General features: G+C 34.7%; 4 protein-coding genes across 8 annotated transcripts; 3 read left to right on the forward strand and 1 right to left on the reverse strand.

Moving 5' to 3' along the window:
- The first annotated feature begins 280 nt into the window (after positions 1 to 280).
- On the forward strand, positions 281 to 4,343 carry LOC141677547 (superoxide dismutase [Cu-Zn]-like). Of its 3 annotated transcripts, none has more exons than XM_074483545.1 (8): positions 281 to 440; positions 1,607 to 1,695; positions 1,780 to 1,881; positions 2,017 to 2,112; positions 2,524 to 2,555; positions 2,635 to 2,710; positions 3,746 to 3,799; positions 4,042 to 4,343. In XM_074483545.1, exons 2-8 carry the CDS (start codon positions 1,620 to 1,622, stop codon positions 4,062 to 4,064), a joined length of 459 nt encoding a protein of 152 aa, XP_074339646.1. In that variant the 5' UTR covers positions 281 to 440; positions 1,607 to 1,619; the 3' UTR covers positions 4,065 to 4,343. The 3 variants fall into 3 exon arrangements, with proteins under 3 accessions (XP_074339646.1, XP_074339654.1, XP_074339637.1); XM_074483553.1 differs by having other exon boundaries at positions 285 to 522; XM_074483536.1 differs by lacking the exon at positions 281 to 440 and having other exon boundaries at positions 1,599 to 1,695.
- Positions 4,344 to 5,065: 722 nt separating this feature from the next.
- Positions 5,066 to 10,760, forward strand: LOC141677574 (bifunctional 3-dehydroquinate dehydratase/shikimate dehydrogenase, chloroplastic-like). Of its 3 annotated transcripts, none has more exons than XM_074483571.1 (12): positions 5,066 to 5,232; positions 5,467 to 5,702; positions 6,109 to 6,214; positions 6,708 to 6,938; positions 7,359 to 7,705; positions 8,544 to 8,607; positions 8,753 to 8,858; positions 8,948 to 9,091; positions 9,183 to 9,331; positions 9,867 to 10,029; positions 10,279 to 10,324; positions 10,407 to 10,760. In XM_074483571.1, the coding sequence occupies exons 1-11, from the start codon at positions 5,224 to 5,226 to the stop codon at positions 10,317 to 10,319; spliced, it is 1,596 nt and encodes a 531-aa protein (XP_074339672.1). In that variant the 5' UTR covers positions 5,066 to 5,223; the 3' UTR covers positions 10,320 to 10,324; positions 10,407 to 10,760. The 3 variants fall into 3 exon arrangements, with proteins under 3 accessions (XP_074339672.1, XP_074339679.1, XP_074339687.1); XM_074483578.1 differs by having other exon boundaries at positions 6,708 to 6,926; XM_074483586.1 differs by having other exon boundaries at positions 6,708 to 6,908.
- A 424-nt stretch (positions 10,761 to 11,184) lies between these two features.
- LOC141677592 (uncharacterized) lies at positions 11,185 to 15,163 on the reverse strand. Its single transcript, XM_074483597.1, has 8 exons — positions 14,905 to 15,163; positions 13,394 to 13,801; positions 13,145 to 13,262; positions 12,548 to 12,854; positions 12,146 to 12,218; positions 11,776 to 11,866; positions 11,611 to 11,690; positions 11,185 to 11,439 (listed from the first exon to the last, which is right to left on the reverse strand). The coding sequence occupies exons 1-8, from the start codon at positions 14,977 to 14,979 to the stop codon at positions 11,305 to 11,307; spliced, it is 1,287 nt and encodes a 428-aa protein (XP_074339698.1). The 5' UTR covers positions 14,980 to 15,163; the 3' UTR covers positions 11,185 to 11,304.
- Positions 15,164 to 16,786: 1,623 nt separating this feature from the next.
- Positions 16,787 to 20,559, forward strand: LOC141677603 (uncharacterized). Its single transcript, XM_074483607.1, has 2 exons — positions 16,787 to 17,070; positions 20,035 to 20,559. Exons 1-2 carry the CDS (start codon positions 16,971 to 16,973, stop codon positions 20,157 to 20,159), a joined length of 225 nt encoding a protein of 74 aa, XP_074339708.1. The 5' UTR covers positions 16,787 to 16,970; the 3' UTR covers positions 20,160 to 20,559.
- Positions 20,560 to 20,960: the final 401 nt, after the last annotated feature.

Below are 20,960 nucleotides of genomic sequence, written 5' to 3' on the forward strand. Positions count from 1 at the left end.
TTGTTTTTTATATTGTTTACCTTTGACATGTTCGCACTTTATATTTCTAGCATTGTTGAGCTTATTAAAAAATAAAAAGATTATGAAAATAACGTAATGGCTACATCTTTGACTACATAGATTTTCAAATAATAAAAATTACAACTCAATATTGCGATGCAAATAGTGAAATGGTCCCCTGAAGCGGTTCAAATCCGGTCTAACCCGAATGTGAACAATGCGGTCCAAAATATATCCGGGCCAATCATGTCCCCGCCAAATTGTTCGCGTACGATTCACGGTCTCTTTTAGCGAGTGATATTTGGATTTCTCGAATGGCAGGCGATCGCTATTGGTACTGGTAGAGTTGAATTATGCGCTCTCTCTCTCTCTCTGATTCCACTCTCTCTCTGATTCCAATCTCTCTCAATCTTTCTCTCTACAACAAGAGGTGAACTGAGGTAATACTCTCTCTCCCTCTCTCCCTCTCTCTCTCTGATTACAATCTCTCTCAATCTTTCTCTCTACAAGAGGTGAACTGAGGTAATACTCTCTCTCTCTCTCTCTCTCTCTCTCTCTCTCTCCTGAGGTAATACTAACTCTCTCTCTCTCTCTCTCTCCCCCTCTCCCTCTCCCTCTCCCTCTCCCTCTCCCTCTCCCTCTCACTCTCTCTCTCTCCCCCTCCCTTCCTCTCTCACTCTCCCTCTCTCCCGCTAATCTCTCTCAATATCTCTCTCTACAGGGCGGAATTGAGTAATACTAATTCTATTATATTCTTCTATCTAAGACACATTTAATTTGAATTATTTGCGGCATATGATCGTTCTGTAACTGTGTTGAGTATGTATGTGTGTGTGTGTGTTTTAATAAGTTTAGTGTTAATTTGGTTTAATTTAATTTTGTTTAATACACGTTTAATGTATGTGGAGTTTGTGATGTTGATGATTGACACGGAAATTAGGACGTAATGATTGATATTGATCGATTTGGTCTTATAATCGATATGTGGCTTTTGGTGTTTGTTTCTCGATTTTTATGCTTGAAGTTCTAGCTGATTGATAAGTTATGTACTCCTGAGCTTTATTGTTATGATGCTTTTCGTCTTCGGATCATATTATTTTTTCAGCTGATATTTAGAGTTTATTTAACTTGTGTATGTATGATAATCATGGTGGTAATGGAGCGATTATATACACGTGTTGATGTACATGGGGTTTTGTGTTAATGATGTTGAAGCGAATAATAGGTGATGTACATCGGGTTTTGTGTTAATGATGTTGAAGCGAATAATAGGCATAGGATCAGGGACTTTATGATTGATATTAAGTGAGAGTTTGTTTACTTTACAATGTTTCTTTTGGTCTTTTCCAGAGTTTGTATTATTTTATAAAATCAGTGTGAAAGGTATGCTTATCTTATATTGCAGAGCCTTTAAATGCTAATAGTGTCTAGACCTGAAATTTTTATTGGAGATAAATTTTGGATCGAAGTTAGAAATACACTATATTTTTTAGAAAGGGGAGATGCTGGAGTATTTTTTACTGGATATAAATTGTAATGAATATTAATTTGTTGGTATTATGCTGTGATATACTAAGAAGATAATGATGTTGTAATGTATGCTTAGATCACATATAACAATGGCAAAGGGTGTTGCGGTTCTTAGCAGCAGTACAGGAGTCAGTGGCACCATTTACTTCACCCAGGAAGGAGATGGTAATTAAAGTTGTTTTTTGTTTATAATTTATGCAGTACATAGTTCGATTTATAGGTTTAGATTATAGTTTTTCCTGTTCTCAGGTTCAACCACAGTTACTGGAAGCGTTTCTGGCCTTGCACCTGGACCCCATGGTTTCCATGTTCATGCACTTGGTGATACAACAAACGGATGCATGTCAACCGGTAAAAGTTACTTTTGATTTTTTATATGTTGTTCCTCTATCCAATTGAATCAGGCAAAATGAAAGTAGATAGAAGACATCCTTGTTGGCATATGCTATATAATAAGATGCTTGTTATTATCATATTAATCGGCAGGACCCCACTATAACCCTGCTGGCAAAGAGCATGGTGCCCCTGAAGATGAAAACCGCCATGCTGGTGATCTCGGGAATGTAACAGTTGGTGAAGATGGTATGCTTGCTTCTCGAATGTCATTACTAATATCAAACTACTATTACTTTAGTCACATCTTTCCCAGTTGTATAATTTATTTATTTTTATGTTGAATATGAGTTTCCTCTTATCTGTTTTAATCTGTTGTCATGTAAAATATTACAGGGTATTAGATAGTTGTTTTTTACTTCCAAAAGAAGAAAAATAGGCTTAAAACATTGATGTTTCGATCATGTGTTACAGGGTTCTTTACATTTTATTAGGATTATGTTCAGTTAATATTAATCTATAATTGTAGCTGTTGTGTTTTTCACCAATACACTGCTCCAAAAAGTCCGCATTATGTAAATATTTCTCAGGTCAATTTTTTCTTTGAATTTACCTTTACGTTGTGATAAGGTTTTGTTTTCTTGTTTTGTGAAAATTCAGGTACTGCCAGTTTCACTATTGTTGACAAGCAGGTACTCCTCTGTAGTCTGATTGTCTGCCTTTTGTGTAACATATGGTTTCCCCAGAATTGTTTAATGTTTGTTGTGGCAGATTCCTCTCACCGGACCGGGCTCTATCATCGGAAGGGCGGTTGTTGTCCATGCTGATCCTGATGACTTGGGAAAGGGTAAGAATCATCTATTTTGTAGCCTTTATTGACTATGCAACCTTGATATGCATATGCTGTAGCTATGTGTATTTCCAAAGTAGAAACATGAGTTAAACTAAACTTCTATTTACTAACTTTCATTTCTTGCAACCACAAGTTTCATTTCCCAATTACTGTGTGTAATTGGTCATCCAAGTCTCTCAGTCTCTAATGCAGAAGTCTCTTGTTCCTGATTTTATATGCTAGATGACTTAAAAGAACCCAAACAATTAAACTGTGATGCCATTGTAATAGGCAAAATTGCACATACCTAAATATCGTCTTTGTTTTTTTAGTTGAATTATGGATAGATGATTTCATATCTGTATCTCTCAGTATGTTAATATTTGATACATCTCACAGTTTCTCCTAAATATATGGTTGCTTACTGAATTTTATGCACTTAGTTTGTAATGATTTTAGTAATTGGTGATTCCTATGAACAAACTGATTTTGTAAAGGGCAGTATTCTGCATAGAAAATCTTGACTCCTGCAGTTATTTAGGGTACAAGCTTATTAATATATGCTTAGCCTCAATATGATAATATGAGACTATGAGTTGTATCTATAGTATTCCCTCCAGTCTATATTATTAATTTTTTTGAAAAATATTTTTTGGACATATCTAGTGTTCTCACATTTTAAAGAACAGAATGTTACTTACTATGTCCCCCCCCCCCCAACCCTCCCTTCAGTTTTTAGCTTTCCATATATCCCTGGGGATGGGGGATGTACACAATATGCATACTCTTTTAGGTTATACAAAATACATTGTACTGATAGAAGAGGTTTATGTAAACAATGAGACATCATAGAGAAATGTGGTATTATTTTCGTTCTCTGTGATTGGTCACATGAGTCGTCTCGGTCTGAGTTCTTACTTCTACTAGAAGTTGATAGACTATAGCAGACAATCAGACATGTATATCTAGTAAGAAATGCAAGTGCTTTTAGCACAGAACGTATTACATCTGTAAATCATAGTGATTGACTCTTACTCGTTAATTGTTCAGGCGGTCATGAACTTAGCAAAAGCACTGGAAATGCTGGTGGAAGGGTTGCCTGTGGTAAATCTCTGACTTGAAATAAGAAAAGCATATTACATATTGATTTCCCAAAATCTTGCTGATGAGAAATGAATGGTTATTGATGCCTTGTTGGCTTTCTTTACCACATGAAGTATTAGGGATTATCCAGTTGTATCGATATCGGCATATCAATTTAGCAAGTTGCTAAAATATTAGGATCTTAACACTTGTATCAGCATATCATCTCTGATATTGATTTATTATGTTTTTATTTGGTGCAGGTATAATTGGTCTGCAAGGTTGATTTTGCTTCTCACTCTTGATATTGGTCAGGCACTATCCAGACTCCTTCCTTATACAAGCATGCGACATTTTACAACTGCTATTTTTAAATAAAAGAATTATAGCATTGATGAGCAATAAAATGTAACTTTGTTGCGATTGTTTCATTTCCGGTGCTAAAACTGAATTTGCCTTCCTGCAACAGTTTTAGTTTGCCTGGTGATAATATTCAATTTGTAATTAACTTGCAACTTAGCTCTTAAACAATTTTTCACTTGAAGTAACAAGAAATTTTACATCATCTGCCTCGAACTCGAACTCGAACTAACATTCGGACTCGACAAAAATGTGAAAGTTCCGAGTTTTTTTAGAGTTATACCGATTCATATATTTGGTTCGGACTTGTTTCGAATTTTGACAACCCAATTTTATTCAGAAATCTTAAATTCAATAATATAGAACTCGACTTGTTTCAACTCCCAGCATGAGATACATTCCTTTATAAGTAATACTCCATTCGTCCCAAAATACAAGTCTATTTAACTTTTTATACATATTTTAAGTTATCTCCACATACTTTTTTCTAATTTTTTTTTTCTTAAATTAAAATTTAATATATATATATATATATATATTCAGAAAAGAAAATTTTGAAAAATGATTTATAGAGCTATTCTTTTTATTTACTTTGAAATACACGTAAAAAGCCAAAGTGAGTTGTATTTTGTGACGGAAGGAGTAACATTCAAATTACATAATGAGATGAAACACATTTATTTCGTTAACTTTCGTACATATGTAGAACGTAAAACAGTGATTTTTTTTCTAAATAAAGATGAATCTGTAAAAGAGATAAAAATCAATTTCAAACGTGATAAAATCAATTTCAAAGAGATAAAATCAATTTATCCCAATGGGTCCCAGATAGACGTTGCCAAATTAAAGGCCACAAGTTTAACGGCCCAGATCACTTCCATGATCCATCAACCTTATATCATACCAACCCACCAAACTTCCCTCCATATCATCAGTAACAAATATACAAATCTCCCAACACAATCTTTTATCTACATTAATATATTATTCATCTCCTATCAGCCAGGAAGTAGTGGTTGGTTACTTGGTTGACTAATAACCCTCCTGGAATCTCTCCCTCCTGTTTTCTCATTTCTCATACCACAATGGAGCTGGTAACCTTTTTTCCGTATTCTCGCGTTAAAATGTGTTCTCGTGTTTAAATAATTCCCGTTTAATCGCCAACCTATATTAACATACTTAATTATATTTATTCATGATTATTATTTGAAATTTGAATAACATTTATCTACCAGGCTTGTAAGTTGTAACTGACTAACAAACTTTAATTTCAGTTACAAATTGTACTAATTTTATTTACTACATGAATATTGTGTGATTGTTTGTAGGCTGTCCCTGCTGTGAAAATGAGTAGTGACAGGGGAATTAGGACTGGTGCAACACTGATTTGTGCTCCGTTGATGGCGGATACCGCGGAGGAGATGGTTGTTTTAATGAATAAGGCTAAATTATGCGGTGCTGACCTTGTGGAAGTTAGATTGGATAGTTTGAAAAGCTTTGATCCTCCGAGAGATGTCGAGTTTTTGATTAAGCAATGTCCTTTGCCTATTCTGTTTACTTACAGGTACGAAGACTTAAATGTGTGTGGATTTGAATTAGTTTGTTGTTGATGTTGTAACTTATGAGATAATTGTCGAATGCTGATTGGAATTTTCTATAGATATGTGATTGTTTACAATGTTTTGATCATAATGCTTTAGCTACGGATATTACTCGAGTCTTGAATTGAAATTTCTTTGGCAGTTTAGGGAAAATAGGATAACGTAGTTTGCACTTGAACAAAGAGCTTGTATGGGAAAACTAGTAAGCCTAATAAGATGGATGTTGATTGCCTTTACATTGATCGATTTTCATGAAATTAGTCATCTATGTTCTTGCAGTTAACTTTTTATGAAATGTCATCGATGTTGTAGCAGTTGACTTTTACAGATAACAGAGTATGTGATGCTGATTAAATACTTTTTTTCCAGACCTAGATGGGAAGGGGGTCAGTATGATGGTGATGAGGAAAGCCGATTGCACGTACTACAATTAGCCATGGAATTTGGAGCTGATTACATTGATGTGGAGCTAAAGGTTACCTTCTATTTTGGTTCAAGACTATTTACATACCAATAGTATCATGAAGATAATGATCCTAAATTGAAATATTTTCTCAAGGAAGTTTGAGTTCGGGTTATAGATGAAGAACACATATAAGTATTAGGATTTACTTGAGTTGCAGATTTGTACTCAGAAATTTAAAACCTTATAATGAAAAAGTTAACAATGCTAAAACTTCTCCAGATTTTGCGGAGTCAATAGGCTTGATAATATTTAGACAGATTACAAAGTAAGAACTATGAAATTTCTGTCACGGTCATGCCCACAAGCCCACTGACATTGCAATGTACATTAAGTGAGTGACCGGCTTTTTCATTTTTCACATGTAGTAATGTGTTCTTCGATATGTGCATCTATTTTTGAAAACTCTTAGGCATCATCTATTTTCTTTGTGACATTTTGTTGGTCTGATGCACTGGGATGCCAAGAAGATCAAACTAATTGAATTACTGTCATTATGATGAAGGCTGCTGATAAGTTCAACACTTTGATGCACGGAAAGAAGCCTGCAAAGTGCAAACTCATTGTTTCTTCACACAACTATCAATATACTCCCTCAGTCGAAGATCTTGGGAATCTTGTGGCTGTTATACAAGCAAGCGGAGCTGACATAGTGAAGATTGCTACATTTGCCTTGGATATTACCGACGTGGCACGCATTTTTCAGGTCACAGTTCATTCGCAAGTAAGCGGTGGCGTAAGTGATTTTGTAGATCTATGTGTTCCTCGAGTTTCTTCTTACATTTGCTACTTGCCAGTTTTAAAGTAAGTCAGCGTAATACACCAGACTAAAAGTCTAGGAATCTAGAGAACCTGTAGTGACTAATAAAAATGTGCTTCAACGTGCTGAAAACGTTTTAAATTTTTTGTAATAAAGTTAGAATTTGGACCTTGGGTTGTATCCTCATTCTTCTCCAAAATCTTAGTCCAATTAAACAAAAACTTCTGCAATCAGAATTTCGAGACTAGCATATTTTAGACTTCATTTGCAAGGGATACATTCCTTTACAATTTTCATGCATACCGTGCCTACTTATTTTTATGGTTTTTTAACTCTGTGAATGCTAATTATTATGTAATGTACCATTTGATGTAAGGGAGTCACTAATTGTTTCAGGTTCCCATAATAGCATTAGTTATGGGGGAGAGGGGTCTGATATCTCGAATACTTTGCCCGAAGTTTGGAGGATACCTCACTTTTGGCACCCTCGAGTCAGGAGTAGTATCCGCTCCTGGGCAACCCACAATTACTGATTTGCTAAATTTATACAATTTTAGACAAATTGGTCCTGATACAAAAATATATGGTATTATCGGAAAGCCTGTTGGCCACAGCAAATCTCCCATTTTATACAATGAAGCGTTCAGATCAGCTGGATTTAAAGGAGTTTATGTGCATCTTTTGGTAGATGATTTGCGAAAATTTCTTGAAAGTTATTCATCTACAGATTTTGCGGGGTTCAGGTCAGTCCTTTAAGCATAGTAGTAATTGAGCTCATAAAATATCTCACAACAGATAATAGCTTAGGTCCTTCTTCAGCATTCTGCAGTTTTGATTGTTTGACATATTGAGCTGCCTTTCACCAGTCACATTTTTCTTTTATTCTGGAGTGTCTTGAAATATTTTATCATATAAATTCACAGCCCTTAAAATTAGATCAGACCTTTTCTTTAATTACTACCACTTTTTCTTTACTAGCATCTGATTTGGCAGTTTTATCCTCTAATTAGTCTCCTTAGATGTACCAAACGTTTTATATACTTTCTGAAATGTATTTGCAGCATAAGAGAAGTTATGATTCAGCTCTCTTTGATTGCACTATTTTACAACAGTCCTGCACTCTTTGTTCATCTATTCACTGCTCATTCTCAGTGTAATGTTCAATGCCTATAAGGAATTTTCGGCAGATTTACTAGTTTAGGATAGAAAATGAGACTTTAGACATCTGACAAGGCCACAAGATGTATCATTTGCTGCCTCTTGTTATATAACATACTACTCTATCACTCATGAAGCTTGATGCGCCATGCACGCACAAGGCACCACGCCATCATATAATAAAAACTTCCTCCAATACAAGCTCTACCTACTGTTTATAGTCCCACACTATGATCCAGTTCCTAAATTTGACTTGCTTGATTGTGCCCTATCTTAATATATATTATAACTATAGTCTATTAAGGTGCTTAATTTCTATATTTTTTTCATCTGTGCTTTTTTGTCAACTATATATAGCATGTTACAAATGTACCACATCTGCAAATAGTGTATAAAGGATAACATGAAATTGATTTCATTCAGTTGTACCATTCCTCACAAGGAGTCTGCAGTGATATGCTGCGATGAGGTGGATTCAGTTGCTAAGGTAATTGAGTATATCATTTCTAATATGCTTAATTAAGGGTAGCCAATCTAAATAATTTAATTATTGATGCCTCGAGATTTATACAAGTTACTTCTTTTCCCCTTTTTTCCTGCAAAAACAAATTTCATATTCTACTATATCACAGTCGATAGGAGCTGTTAATTGCATTGTGAGGAAAAACAACGGGAAGTTATTTGGTTGCAATACAGATTATGTTGGTGCAATTTCTGCAATAGAGGATGGGCTGCGAGGTTTCTTTATGCTTCACTAGCCACACAGAGCACTTATACTTGAAAGTACATACTCAAATAGTCAAAATCTGCACGGTTTATTTTTTCAGGTTCAGACCTTGTAGATAGTGCAGCTCGGTCACCCTTGGCTGGTAAACTATTTGTTGTCATTGGTGCTGGAGGTGCTGGTAAAGCACTTGCATATGGTGCCAAGGAAAAGGGAGCAAGGGTTGTGATTGCCAACCGTACATATGGTTAGTCACTAGACTTTTGCAAATCAATTATGTAGCTCCTTGGTGTTTATTAGCAAGTAGTTTAAAAAATTTCCCATTCTATTTGTACAAGATCGAGCAAGAGAACTTGCAGATACAATTGGAGGACATGCATTGTCTCTTTCTGAGTTAGATAGTTTCTGCCCCGAGGATGATATGGTCCTTGCCAATACAACATCTATTGGGATGCAACCAAAGATTGATGAATCACCCATTTCCAAGGTTTGGATACTCATGTTTTCCTTTTCATACGAATTATTGTGATTGAAGTTTTTCAACTTACTAATTTTAAAAGTTATAGTTGTAATGGCTATGGATGTTTTATTAGACGGAGGTACTGGAGGCGCCAAATAAAAATTTGATCTATCAAGTTGTTTACATTATTTTCACGAAGTTATTAAATATCGAATAAGTTGTAGCACAAGATACCGAATGAAATAATAGCATTAAGGACTTTATGTTCTTGATACGAGATACTTTGATCAGTCCATCAACGGTCTTTGCATCAAAGCCTCTGCATTCTGCTGTGTGAGGATGTGGCATGAGTACACCAAATAGCGTCATTGCCTGATCCTGAAATGTTTCTACATCTTACCTGCAAATGAGAAAAGTTGTTCCATCCTTGGAGGATTATTGTATATAGTTTCTTTAGAATTCATTATCATGCTTAATTTTCCCAATCTTGTTTTACATCAAATTAGCATGGTCTTAGCGGTAGACGTTTGTAAAAGATGCAAGTGCCCCTCTTTTTCTGCAGGAAGCTCTGAAGTCATACAAATTGGTTTTTGATGCCGTTTACACCCCCAAAATCACCAGACTACTAAGGGAGGCCGATGAATGTGGAGCTAAGATTGTTACTGGGGTGGAAATGTTCATAGGCCAGGCCTACGAACAGTACGAGAGGTTTACAGGGTTACCTGGTAAGTTTATATGAAACACAAATGCTCATATAAACCACATAATATTTTGGGTTAAGATCCACGACAGATGATTGTTGTAGCATATTTACTCTTTATCGCTAATAACAATAATGGTATTAGTAATTTTCAAAAAAAAGTATAATATGCTGCAACAATCATCCATCAAGACTTGAAGCTTAGAGCCTTAGGCCTTAATACATTTTAGTCCAAGTCACCCTGATAGCTTCATCTCTCATCCTCTAATTGCAGTACCAAAGGAATTATTCAAGCAAATTATGGCTACATACTGAAAGAGGTTAGATTTACTCTTACTCTAGCAACATCTGAATTGGGTTTGGTCTAGTGTTTCTGACACATACTATATCTGTTTTACGCAGGAAATACAAGTTCATATAGTACCTGCCTGCTGCCTCATACTGATTTAAATCATTCTTGGAAGCCAACAACTTCCTAATTTGAGTCAAAGAGATTTGTTTTTAGTTGTTATGTTGGGGTCTTTTGGCCCTTGTATATGATATCTCATTCTTTTTTCCCCATACATCCAGGGAAGCTTGGTCTTACATCTATGAGTAGAATAAGGAAAAATGTACCTCTCGGTTCTATATGCAAATATTATTCTCACAACCTGGGGCAAAATGCATCCCATTGTATCGGATTTGATTTTGTAAATCCTTACTTTATGTCATGAGAATGTGCTCTGCAATGCTGATGAAAATTATGATTTTTAAATAGTTCTTGGGTTTTTTAGTTTCATTTTTTCACTTAAAGCAGGTGCCGGGTTTAGAGATACTCCCTCCGTCCCATTAGGATATATACATGCACTATTTACACGTATTTCGAGACTTCTATAAAAAATAGTTTCATAATGTTTTTTTCAATTTTTTTTTGAATAAAAGTTTAAATATAAAAAAAAATTAAAAAAATATTATGAAATTATACTTTAAGCGAGTATTGAAAAGCGCCAAAAAGTGACGTATAGAATTCAACCGGGACAGAGGGACCAACTCAATAACCCAGAGTAGCAGCTTAGATTTTTGTGTTCAGCTTAGAGCATTTCCAATCCCATTCTCATTCCTGGTTCTCATTCCCGCCTCCGTGGACTCCCTTAATATAGATAAGCCCATGTAAAGTTTCTCAGACATAGCCAAGCACGAGTAAATGAATTTTCTTTTACCAACTCATTGGCCTTTAAAGAATACAGTATACATTGTTATATTTCTATCATATCGCTAACTAAAACAATATCAGATGTTATGTTTTCCCTTCAATTTCTCATCATACTGGACTAGAGTTTTGTGGAACTTGAAGCCGCCTAACAAAATATCGAAGGTACAATAAGTTGAGACTCGTACACAACCCCAATCCTAATACTGTTGATATCAGTATTGCATAAACTGCCTTGAAACGAAACTGCAAGAAACAAAATTACGAGAATTTTAGCTGTGATAGAAGATGTCACATACACCAGAAGAAAACTGAAAAATACCCGTGTGGGCGAGAAGGCGCTTTTTGGACTATGCCCTGAGAAAACATGTAAAATAATGGGCTAATGACCAAATCAAATACACTAACACTGCTTACCATGGAATAGAAAAGATGGAGTGTCATGGCTACTAGTGCAAATTCAAATGTCGCGTAAGTCCATATATACTCCCTGCTTGCTGCATGTGTACAAGGTAAAGGTCAGTTTGCAGAAATGCCTCCTCATACGTCGCAATAATGACTAAGGTTTGAGGCTGGTTATACCTAGGATGATTGCAAGTAAAGATGCCAAAATACCCAACATGAGAGAGAATGGTGCAGCAATCACTACTGCGTCAGTTTTTAGGTCATGAATCTACAGACAAGAACACTTAAAATCAACATGTGGAATGTGCAACCAGTTCTTACATGCTATGCTTAGAAGTATGTTTCACTTTCATACATTTCAATAAATAAGGTAAAACTTAAGTTATCTCCAGTTGTATGACCACACAAACTGAAGCATAAGTGCCCATTTTATCCTAAATTAAAAAAAACAACATATTTATGGTACTTTTACTTGCACATATGTGCATGTGTGTTCCCGAGCGAGTATATCTGTAAATTTATGCTGAATCTAATAGAGAAAGCTTACCAGAAGTTGCTCGACAAAGAAAAAATAACAGATTGTACTGATTAAAACGAGCACCACAAAGTCCTGCCATGCACTGCAAAAGACATGGATAAAACCATCAAAAATTAGAGCAAAAGAAGACAGTAGAATGAGAAACATCATGAAAATTAAACAGTAGATCAATCTGAATTCTGGATGTGGATTTTTCTTTGTTTTTCATTAAGTAGTGAAATCATGTATTAGCTGCGAATATTATAAATGAGCGGAAGCATATCTGTAATTTAGCTTAGTTATATTGCTAGACATACTCATCCAGAAGAACGAGACGGAAAAGTTCATTGATTTCATAAGACTGGCTATATTCTTAAGGTAAAATGACAAACTGATTCAAAACATCAAAACTGCACAGTAAATTATATACACCTTATCATCCCTGCATTCAAGTTTTGCTGATTAAGCTCTGCTCTCCTGTCCCTTTGAGTAGAGGTTGTCACACGAAGCAAAGTTACAGGTAAATTTGAAACTTCTCGCCCACATACATCACAATTTTTGTTCGGTCTTGTGCTAAACCATTTAATGGCACATTCTTCATGTATAAGCCTGAGTGCACCTTTGCAGCTGCACTCCATCTTCAGAGTATTTCCTTCTTCGCATGGCTCGTAACATATCCTACAAACAGCTTCTTCTTCAGGTATCTCTTCTTCATCTTCTTCAATGTCAGTTTTTAGACCTGACTTTTTCAGAAGCAAATTCTCACACAAATGATCAAAAACAGGTCTATAGAACATTGAGTTCGGTTTTTAACAAAACTTCAATCTTTGACACTTGAAATTATTAGTTCATCCAAATGCGAAACTTATGTTGTCCAAATTGGTAATAGAACATCAATGTAAGCGTGCTACTAGATTTGGTACCTTTGATGTTATGAAGTACACACACAAGTGCATGCATATACCAGCCATATCATATAACCTTGAAAAAAAAATTAATTACTAAATTACAAGAAAAAAAGGCACGTACCATCAACAATATCTGTTTGAACATTTTCTTTACGGTTAGCAAAAGAAACTGATCTTACAATAACCACATTTCTCCCGGGAACAGAGAGGGACCTCGAAACAGCTTGAGCTGTACCTATCTGCAAGAAATATAACCAGAATAAATATCTTATAAGTCTCCAGGCCGATGCCTCTGTCATCTCACAACACTACATCATGCAAAATGACAATACCGTATTAACCCTACATGTGGTACAGTATTATAACTTACACGTGATTTAGTTTGTTCTCCGTATGTTCTTGCTGAGGCAGGAATCAAGGTTGAAGGCGACAAGTTATCTGCAGGTGTCACAGGAAGAGAGGTACTTCTATCCCACGAAAATTTAGCCTTAAAATTGGCCAAAACGGGGCTACCAGGAGCTCCTTTCGGGTCTGAATTGAGAAGATGATTTCTTTCACCGTCAAAGTTTGTAACCTTTTTCTTAAAGCTTAACCCCCGAAGTAAACCTGCTGAGGAACTTCCACCTGGGACACTTGGAGACTGCAGTACGCCCTTTCCCCTATGGTTACTGCCAAAGCCGACATGTCTAGGAGGGATTTGAAGAGATAGATCAGAGCGTCGTAAACTTGATTCCGTGTTTGTGACTTCAGTTTTGGAGTCTGTATTGTGGGGATCAGCCTGCATGCATCAAATAATTTTACTTAATCTAAGTTATTTAGTCACAAGCTTCTACCACAAAAGAATGAAATCAAAGCAAGTGCAATGTAATATTAAGAAAACTAAGTATCACTGGTCAGGTCATTATAGTTTGTAGATTAACAGTGAGCACATTAATTTCAATACTTGAATAGACGAGATATAAATTTTGAACAAACTGTAATTTCTCAAACAGGCTTTTTCTGCTATACATATATACAGTTGTTCTAAGATATTGTGCAGGAACCAAACATGAAACATGTCACAAATATAACATTAGTGCAACATTTTTCATTAGTTTCAGTAAATATAAACTCAATGTCGTAGTTCTGAAGTAAACAACTAGTATTAAGAGACCTAAGAAAAAGCCTGCTCTACTCATGAAACTGAAATCCCGATCCCAGAAATCTATTTTCTCAAGACACGCAGGGTTTTGGGAGGGCAGTCATCCTGACTCTTATACTCCAAACCATAAGCCTCTACTGAAGCTTATATCCTCAACAGCTTTTAAGTTGTAACCACTACAATTGTTACCGACTCAAAAGGATTACTCATATTAGTACAACTTAAACGGAATGTACACAATAACCATACCATGTTTTGATGTAGAACAAACATTACAACTCGAAAAATGGTATATCCTACAACCAGGTCTATCGACTATTTTTTTTTCACAATCAATAAATTCTTGATGGCAAATGACTTAAAGGATGACCATTTAACTAATTCACCTGACTGTAAGTCTAAAAGAAAACATCTTCAGCCCCAAAACCACATCAAATCATAAACATATTCAAACAAAACCAATTGAAACACTCATATATCTAGCCAGAAAATAAAAAAATCATTCAAATATACAAAATTTCAAGAACATGGGCCTAATTAAAACACTTTCACACACACACAAACACACACTCATACATCTAGTCAAGAAATCAAGAATTCAAGAATCATTCAAATACACAAATTCCAAGAACAAGGGCCAAATTAAAACACTTTGTTCTATCACAAGCACACACAAAATAAAAGAACCAAACACAAAGAGACACACACACACACATATGCTAAGATGAAAAAAGGTTAACCTGGGGAGAAACATCATGTGAAACTGCTGTATTAACTGGTTGAGATGCATCAGATACTTGTGTTATCTCCTCCATAACAAACAATAACCTTTAAAAAAATGTTGTAACTAAACTTAAAACAACATTAATAAAGTAAACACAGTTTCAACATATCATTGTACTTACAACATATGTAAGCATAAATGAAGGAGACAACAGACAAAGGGTGGTGGGGTATAATTTGGTAAGAAGGATGATGATATATGAGCCTGTACAAAGTTTGGCCGTTCTTGTCTACTTGTTACCAATTATTATTATTACTAGCCGTTCTTAAGTTTGTGTTTAACTTGGTTTTCTGTTTTTTTTATTTACGCCCTTGTCATTTGGCATTTTTTTGTGTAATTTGATATATCTTCCTCAACATATCGTCTCACGTGGAGCTGGCTTTGAGCATGCCAAAAATCACTAGTTCGACTTCTAATATGTGCGTATAATTAATTATATGAGGAAAAGATATATTCATCTCATGTTCATTTGTTTTCAAATTCTCGACATTTTCAACCTGGTCAAAAATGTGTAATTTTGACATTGATCATAAATGAATCTAATCGACGAACTTTGTAAAAGATAATACTACTTCCGTCACAGTTCACCTTCACTAATTAATTTGCATGTATCTTATATTCTTATAAAAATTTAAATATATTATTTACAATCAACTAAATGGTTCCAAAATGACACATGACGTGATTTAATTCGGGAACTCATATTTATGCACGAGAGATCCATATTATTAGTAAGTGAATAGTTAATCATATAGAGAGAGATCCATATTATTAGTAAGTGAATAGTTAATCATATAGAGTATTTTGAAACCATTTTTGAAACGCTTTCTGGGAACCTAGCATTTCTCGAATATATATTAAAATCCATATTTGTATTATTACATCTTTGGTTATTTTCGGCAAATTAATAATGACTCAAAAATTTGCAGGGGGGAGAATACTGAACAAATGTTAAATAAATGAAAAAAAATCTTAACTAATTGAGCAAGTATCTTGTACAGATAAGTAAGCTGCTCATTTTGCAGGCAGTTTTGAAACACCGTACACTTTTTTATAATTAATATTATTAAATTATCTCTTAAATATTTAGGAGCTAAAATTTAATTTTATTTTCAACAATTCTCTATAAACTTACTTCCTATTCATTTTTTTAAAATTAACTACATACAAAAATAACTAAAATCTTTCAAATTGAATGCATGAGAATAAATAAAATAAAATAATAATAATAATAATAATTGAGGAGGGGTTATTAGCTACTCAACAATGACGAAGCTTTTGAGAATCCTAGCAAAATTTGAAGTTCATTTTCTCAAAATTTAATTAAAAAGACTCATTTAACATAGTGTTTATCATAGTGTTGGAGTTACTTTGATTCATTGAATTAGTGATAGAGATTGTTGTATAACCAAATAGATATAAATAATTAAGAAAGATTCATTTTTGAAGAAATTAAGTAATGAAGATAAAAATAGAAGAACAATTTGAAATAATTACGATATTTTCCTTTTCTTTGAAATTATTGCGATAATTTCCTTTTCCCTTATATAATCACGATATCAATTATTTATGTTTTATTTTAATTTTCATTTACATATATTTGTTAGAAAGTATATACGGTTGAATCTTGATTAATTAATAATTAACAAATTAATAATTTCATTAAGATAATAATATTTTTATTGATGGATTCATATTAATGCATGCAAGATCCAACTTAATTTTATTTTTTTAATTTATAATTAATAGCTAATTGACACGTCATCATTTGAAAATCACTTCGTAAAAGATTAACATTTCTCGTATTAAAAAAATGTAATAAAATGGGTAAAGCAAGGTACCAAGAAAATGGATCTAAAGGCATCGTTTAGTAAATTTAGTGGGCCGGGTCGGGTGGAAGCTGCTATTGATAGCTGAGCAGGAGCTCTGAATAGCAAGAACAATTCTACTCAAGAATTATTATTATTAGCAGTAAAATCTTCTTGAATTACATTCATAATAAAAAGAAAAGGGGTTTAGGGGATGAAAAAGATTAAATTTTTAGATTGGTATGTCAAGATTGGTGTTGCAGCTGCCTTTGTTGGTGGTGGTATGGAGCTTTTCATGATCAAAACTGGTTTTTGTATGCTCTCTCTCTCTCTCTCTCTCTCTCTCTCTCGCTCTAGCTCTCTCGCTCTCTCTCTCTCTCCCTCTCTCTCTCTCCCTCTCTCTCTCTCTCTCTCTCTCTCTCCCTCTCCCTCCTCTCTCCCTCTCCCTCTCTCTCCCTCTCTCTCTCTCTCTCTCCCTCTCCCTCCTCTCTCTCTCTCATCATTCTACTACTAAAGTTTCAATTTTTATGATTGTTGTGGCCTAATTTATATATTCAATTTGAGTTATGTACATAACTGTGGAATTCTTGATAATGGTTTTATAGGTTTTTACTAGATGTGTATGTAGACATAGAATGTCTTGTGTAACAATGATGGGGTATAATTGTGATATTTGTTTAGGATTTAATGGAGTTGATGTTATGAATAACTATAGTGAAGGCATTAAGCTTATAGGCCCTCATTTAGGTGTCCGGGGTAAACATTTCTTGGTAAATTTAGTAGGTGCCTGTATGATGCTTTGATAACTATTTTAAGAAATTTTGGAGTTAAATGTTGTTAACCGTGGCAAAGAAAGCGGATTGCTGGTATGTTTATACTTGAAATTGTAGAATGTAATGCGAAATAGTTTTTAAAGGAACTGGCTCCCTTTTTGATCTGCGTAGTATTTCTTTATGAGGATGCAATTCATGTGAGAATCGAAGAAACCAAATACTAGTCGGTCTATTGAAGAAGGAATTTTGGTACCCTCTGATTACACAAAACCTTTAAAACAAAAAAGAGAATTGTGTATACTGAATGCATTTAGAGATGATGACGTGTCTGCTTTACATTTGAGCAAGTTTGTACTGTCAGAAAGTTAATTACTTACTCTTTGTTGGGTTTATGATTTTGTTTAGGCTATAAAGATAATAAAGGTTTAGCTACTGATAGAAAGGCATTCTATAATATGATGAATTGACTGTTAGTTATGAACTGCGTCATATTTGTATCATTGTCATAGCTAGGTTGTATTTCTTTGGTCATTAAGTCCGACTTCCACTCTTCTTTGCAGATGATATCTCTCCTACCCTTCACCCAATTTTTAATTCTTTTTAGGTGTATCTGATTCAAAATCATTCCTTGTTTTTTAGACTTGTCTACCGTATTAGCAATATGTCTACATATCATCGCACAGGGACGGATGCAGAAAAGAAATTTAGGGGGGGGGGGGTGATTTCAGTTATACTCAAGAAATTAAAGATAATATAAAATTAATTGTAAAATGAATTAAGAACTAAAAAAGAATTATAAATGACTGTGTTCAATATACGGGATTAAGCAAAAAGTACAAACTGCGTACACTAACAAAGAAAATTGATGTTCAAAAGGAAAAACAAAGAAAAGAACAGTTCATAAGGAATTTAACCATGGTATTCAGGGTTCACCCATGTAGACGGCCTTTTACCAACTGAGCTGCAGAAACAATACATAAAAAGTACATACTACCTAGTTAATATTCAGATGTCGGGGTGGGGTGGGGGGGGGACCTCTCTGGAACCCCCTAGATCTGTCACTGTCATCGCATTCATACTATTGTAAACAAATCGACACATGCACGTAAGGCTATATTACTAGTCGAACAGGTTGAGCTCAACTAGATAACACAGTTTTGAACGCTAGCCAAGTCTGTTAATGAGTCGAGGTCGAAGACAAAAAATGAACTCAATTATGTTCTTGATCTTGGCCTGAACTCTTGATACCTAGGCTTGATTTGGTAAAAACTGAATCCATTAATATACACAAACAAGCTCGAAATTAATTTGATTTGGTTTGTTTATTAAGGATTTGAGCTCAAATATTACTATTTCTTAGTTCGACCTGTCAACTCCTTAACAGAATGTTCGAGTCGCACTCTGCAAAGGAAATCTTGACTCAACTCACTTACATTCCGACATTCACATGTGTAAGTGTAAGAATGATTCATAGGCACAGTTGGTTTTAAGTTTTGATCCAACTGTTGACGGGTAATATTGGACCACCACTGATTTAGAAGTTTATTAAGTAATTATAAGACCAGACATTACTTTGTGGAATTAGTACATTTATCCATGCATAGCATTGTATACAAATTCATTCATGCACACATGGCTGTAACAGTGTAAACTAGTTGGTAGGGTTGTGCTCGACTAGATAATACAGTCTCGAACTCTGTTCGAGTTTGTTATGTGTCTAGTTTCAAGACAAATAAAAATCAATAATTCCCTAGAGCTCGGTTTGTTAGGATTGAATTGGTCACACTCAACTGAAGCGATTAAGATATGCATACGAACTCGAGATCCCGGAAAACTTAATTTAGCTTGATTCGTTTATTATGGATTCGAGATCATCCTTGTTTTATGCACCAGAAGAGTGGCATAAATATGATTGCAAAAGTTACTGGCTATATGCCCCTAGCACCGTATTGCTATTTGTCATGATAGGTGACCTATTGGAGAGGCTCAGTAATGCACCTCCTAAATTCTGACTAAATTAAGGACGATGATGTTGGCCCCAACTCCGGGGTCATTGAGTATGAAAAGATCCTGTACAAATTGTGCTCGGGGTCTGGGGACTTGGCCTCAGGCATCTGTAGCAGGCAGTTGCTTTAATTGTACAAAAATGTTACTGTAATTATCTGTCAATGTGTGCACATCATCTCCTTGCTGCTTGCCGGCTGTTTAATCAACATCTCAATATGAGATAAACTTTTATTGTAAATTGGTCGAATCTTATTTAAAACCAGCCATGACTAGATATTCTTCATTTAGGTTAAATACTATTTAGTTTAGTAAAATATTAAAAAAATTAAAATATGACCTTTTTATACGGAAGTAACGATGATTCTTGTAAGATAAGCCATACATTTTGCTTAGAAACTTAAATATTTGGTCATATCATTAGAAACAAATTGATGTATTTTGTTTGTTTCTTCATCAGAAAATATGTTCTGAGCTTCTTAATATTTGCATATTGTGCAGATGACAAAGTGACTGAATTAGAAGCAGAGAAGAGAGCTTGGGAGAATTCCCCAGAAGCCGAAGTTAGGAGAGAAGCTCTTAACCCTTGGAGACACCTTGATAACCCTGCAAAAAAGAGTTCCTAGCTTTCATTTCTGGTGTGTTGTTTCGAAGAAGTTCTTTATTGATATATTGCTAAATTTGTGATACTGAGAGAATGTTCCCTGATGGGCCTTAATTTTGAGAACAGTTAGCTTAGAAGTATGTTTTTCAAGGGTTGTGCTGTTCGCTTATGGTAATATTGCCTGATTAAACCACACTTAGGAGGCAAAATCTAGTTTGCTTGAAAACTGACTGTCGTGTGCAGAACTCTTTGCAGCCCAGCCAGGCAGCCTGGTAAAAGTTACTGTTTCTGAACGTCATGTTTGTACAATAACCACTGAGAAGCAACTAATAAATCACAAATCATTTTATAGATAGTTTGTATGAACGAAATTTTAGATGAGCTACAATGTTTTTGTTAAATGATATGCCTCACGTACCTCACATTTATGAGCCCTATATTTAGATTTTCTTGTTTAGTTCTAGAGTTAATTTTTGTAATCGTATTGGTGATCGAAACTGTTTGACATTCGTGTTCCTGGACGGTGTCTATATACGTCGAATTTCAGGTGCACACGACAACATTAGGACTTGATGCTACCTTGAAGAGAACACGCCCAATGATATACAAATGTCCACTTCTAAATAATTATATTACCCCCTTTGACATTCCTGAATAAATATTATATGTAGATACTATAAAGATATTCTCTTATTAAAGTATTCAGAGCTTGTAGGTTTATTTTTTAATTAAGAAATGAAGTTCATTGCATGCTAAATCCACATTCATCTATCCAACAGACTTAATATTCCCAGGTTTAATTCTATTGCACAACCATGCTTTG

The sequence above is a fragment of the Apium graveolens genome, chromosome 1, assembly GCF_009905375.1.
Source record: "Apium graveolens cultivar Ventura chromosome 1, ASM990537v1, whole genome shotgun sequence".
Taxonomy (NCBI): domain Eukaryota; kingdom Viridiplantae; phylum Streptophyta; class Magnoliopsida; order Apiales; family Apiaceae; genus Apium; species Apium graveolens.

Coding starts and splice junctions, on each gene's coding strand:
- LOC141677547 (XM_074483536.1), top strand. CDS start 1,599: ATGCTTAGATCACATATAACAATGGCAAAGGGTGTTGCGGTTCTTAGC. Junction 1,696..1,779: donor CTTCACCCAGGAAGGAGATG/GTAATTAAAGTT, acceptor TCCTGTTCTCAG/GTTCAACCACAGTTACTGGA. Junction 2,556..2,634: donor TCACTATTGTTGACAAGCAG/GTACTCCTCTGT, acceptor TTGTTGTGGCAG/ATTCCTCTCACCGGACCGGG.
- LOC141677574 (XM_074483571.1), top strand. Junction 9,092..9,182: donor GATTGCCAACCGTACATATG/GTTAGTCACTAG, acceptor TATTTGTACAAG/ATCGAGCAAGAGAACTTGCA. Junction 10,030..10,278: donor GAGGTTTACAGGGTTACCTG/GTAAGTTTATAT, acceptor CTCTAATTGCAG/TACCAAAGGAATTATTCAAG.
- LOC141677592 (XM_074483597.1), bottom strand. CDS start 14,979: ATGGAGGAGATAACACAAGTATCTGATGCATCTCAACCAGTTAATACA. Junction 12,855..13,144: donor TCAAACAGATATTGTTGATG/GTACGTGCCTTT, acceptor TGAAAAAGTCAG/GTCTAAAAACTGACATTGAA. Junction 12,219..12,547: donor TTGAATGCAGGGATGATAAG/GTGTATATAATT, acceptor TGTCTTTTGCAG/TGCATGGCAGGACTTTGTGG.
- LOC141677603 (XM_074483607.1), top strand. CDS start 16,971: ATGAAAAAGATTAAATTTTTAGATTGGTATGTCAAGATTGGTGTTGCA. Junction 17,071..20,034: donor CATGATCAAAACTGGTTTTT/GTATGCTCTCTC, acceptor CATATTGTGCAG/ATGACAAAGTGACTGAATTA.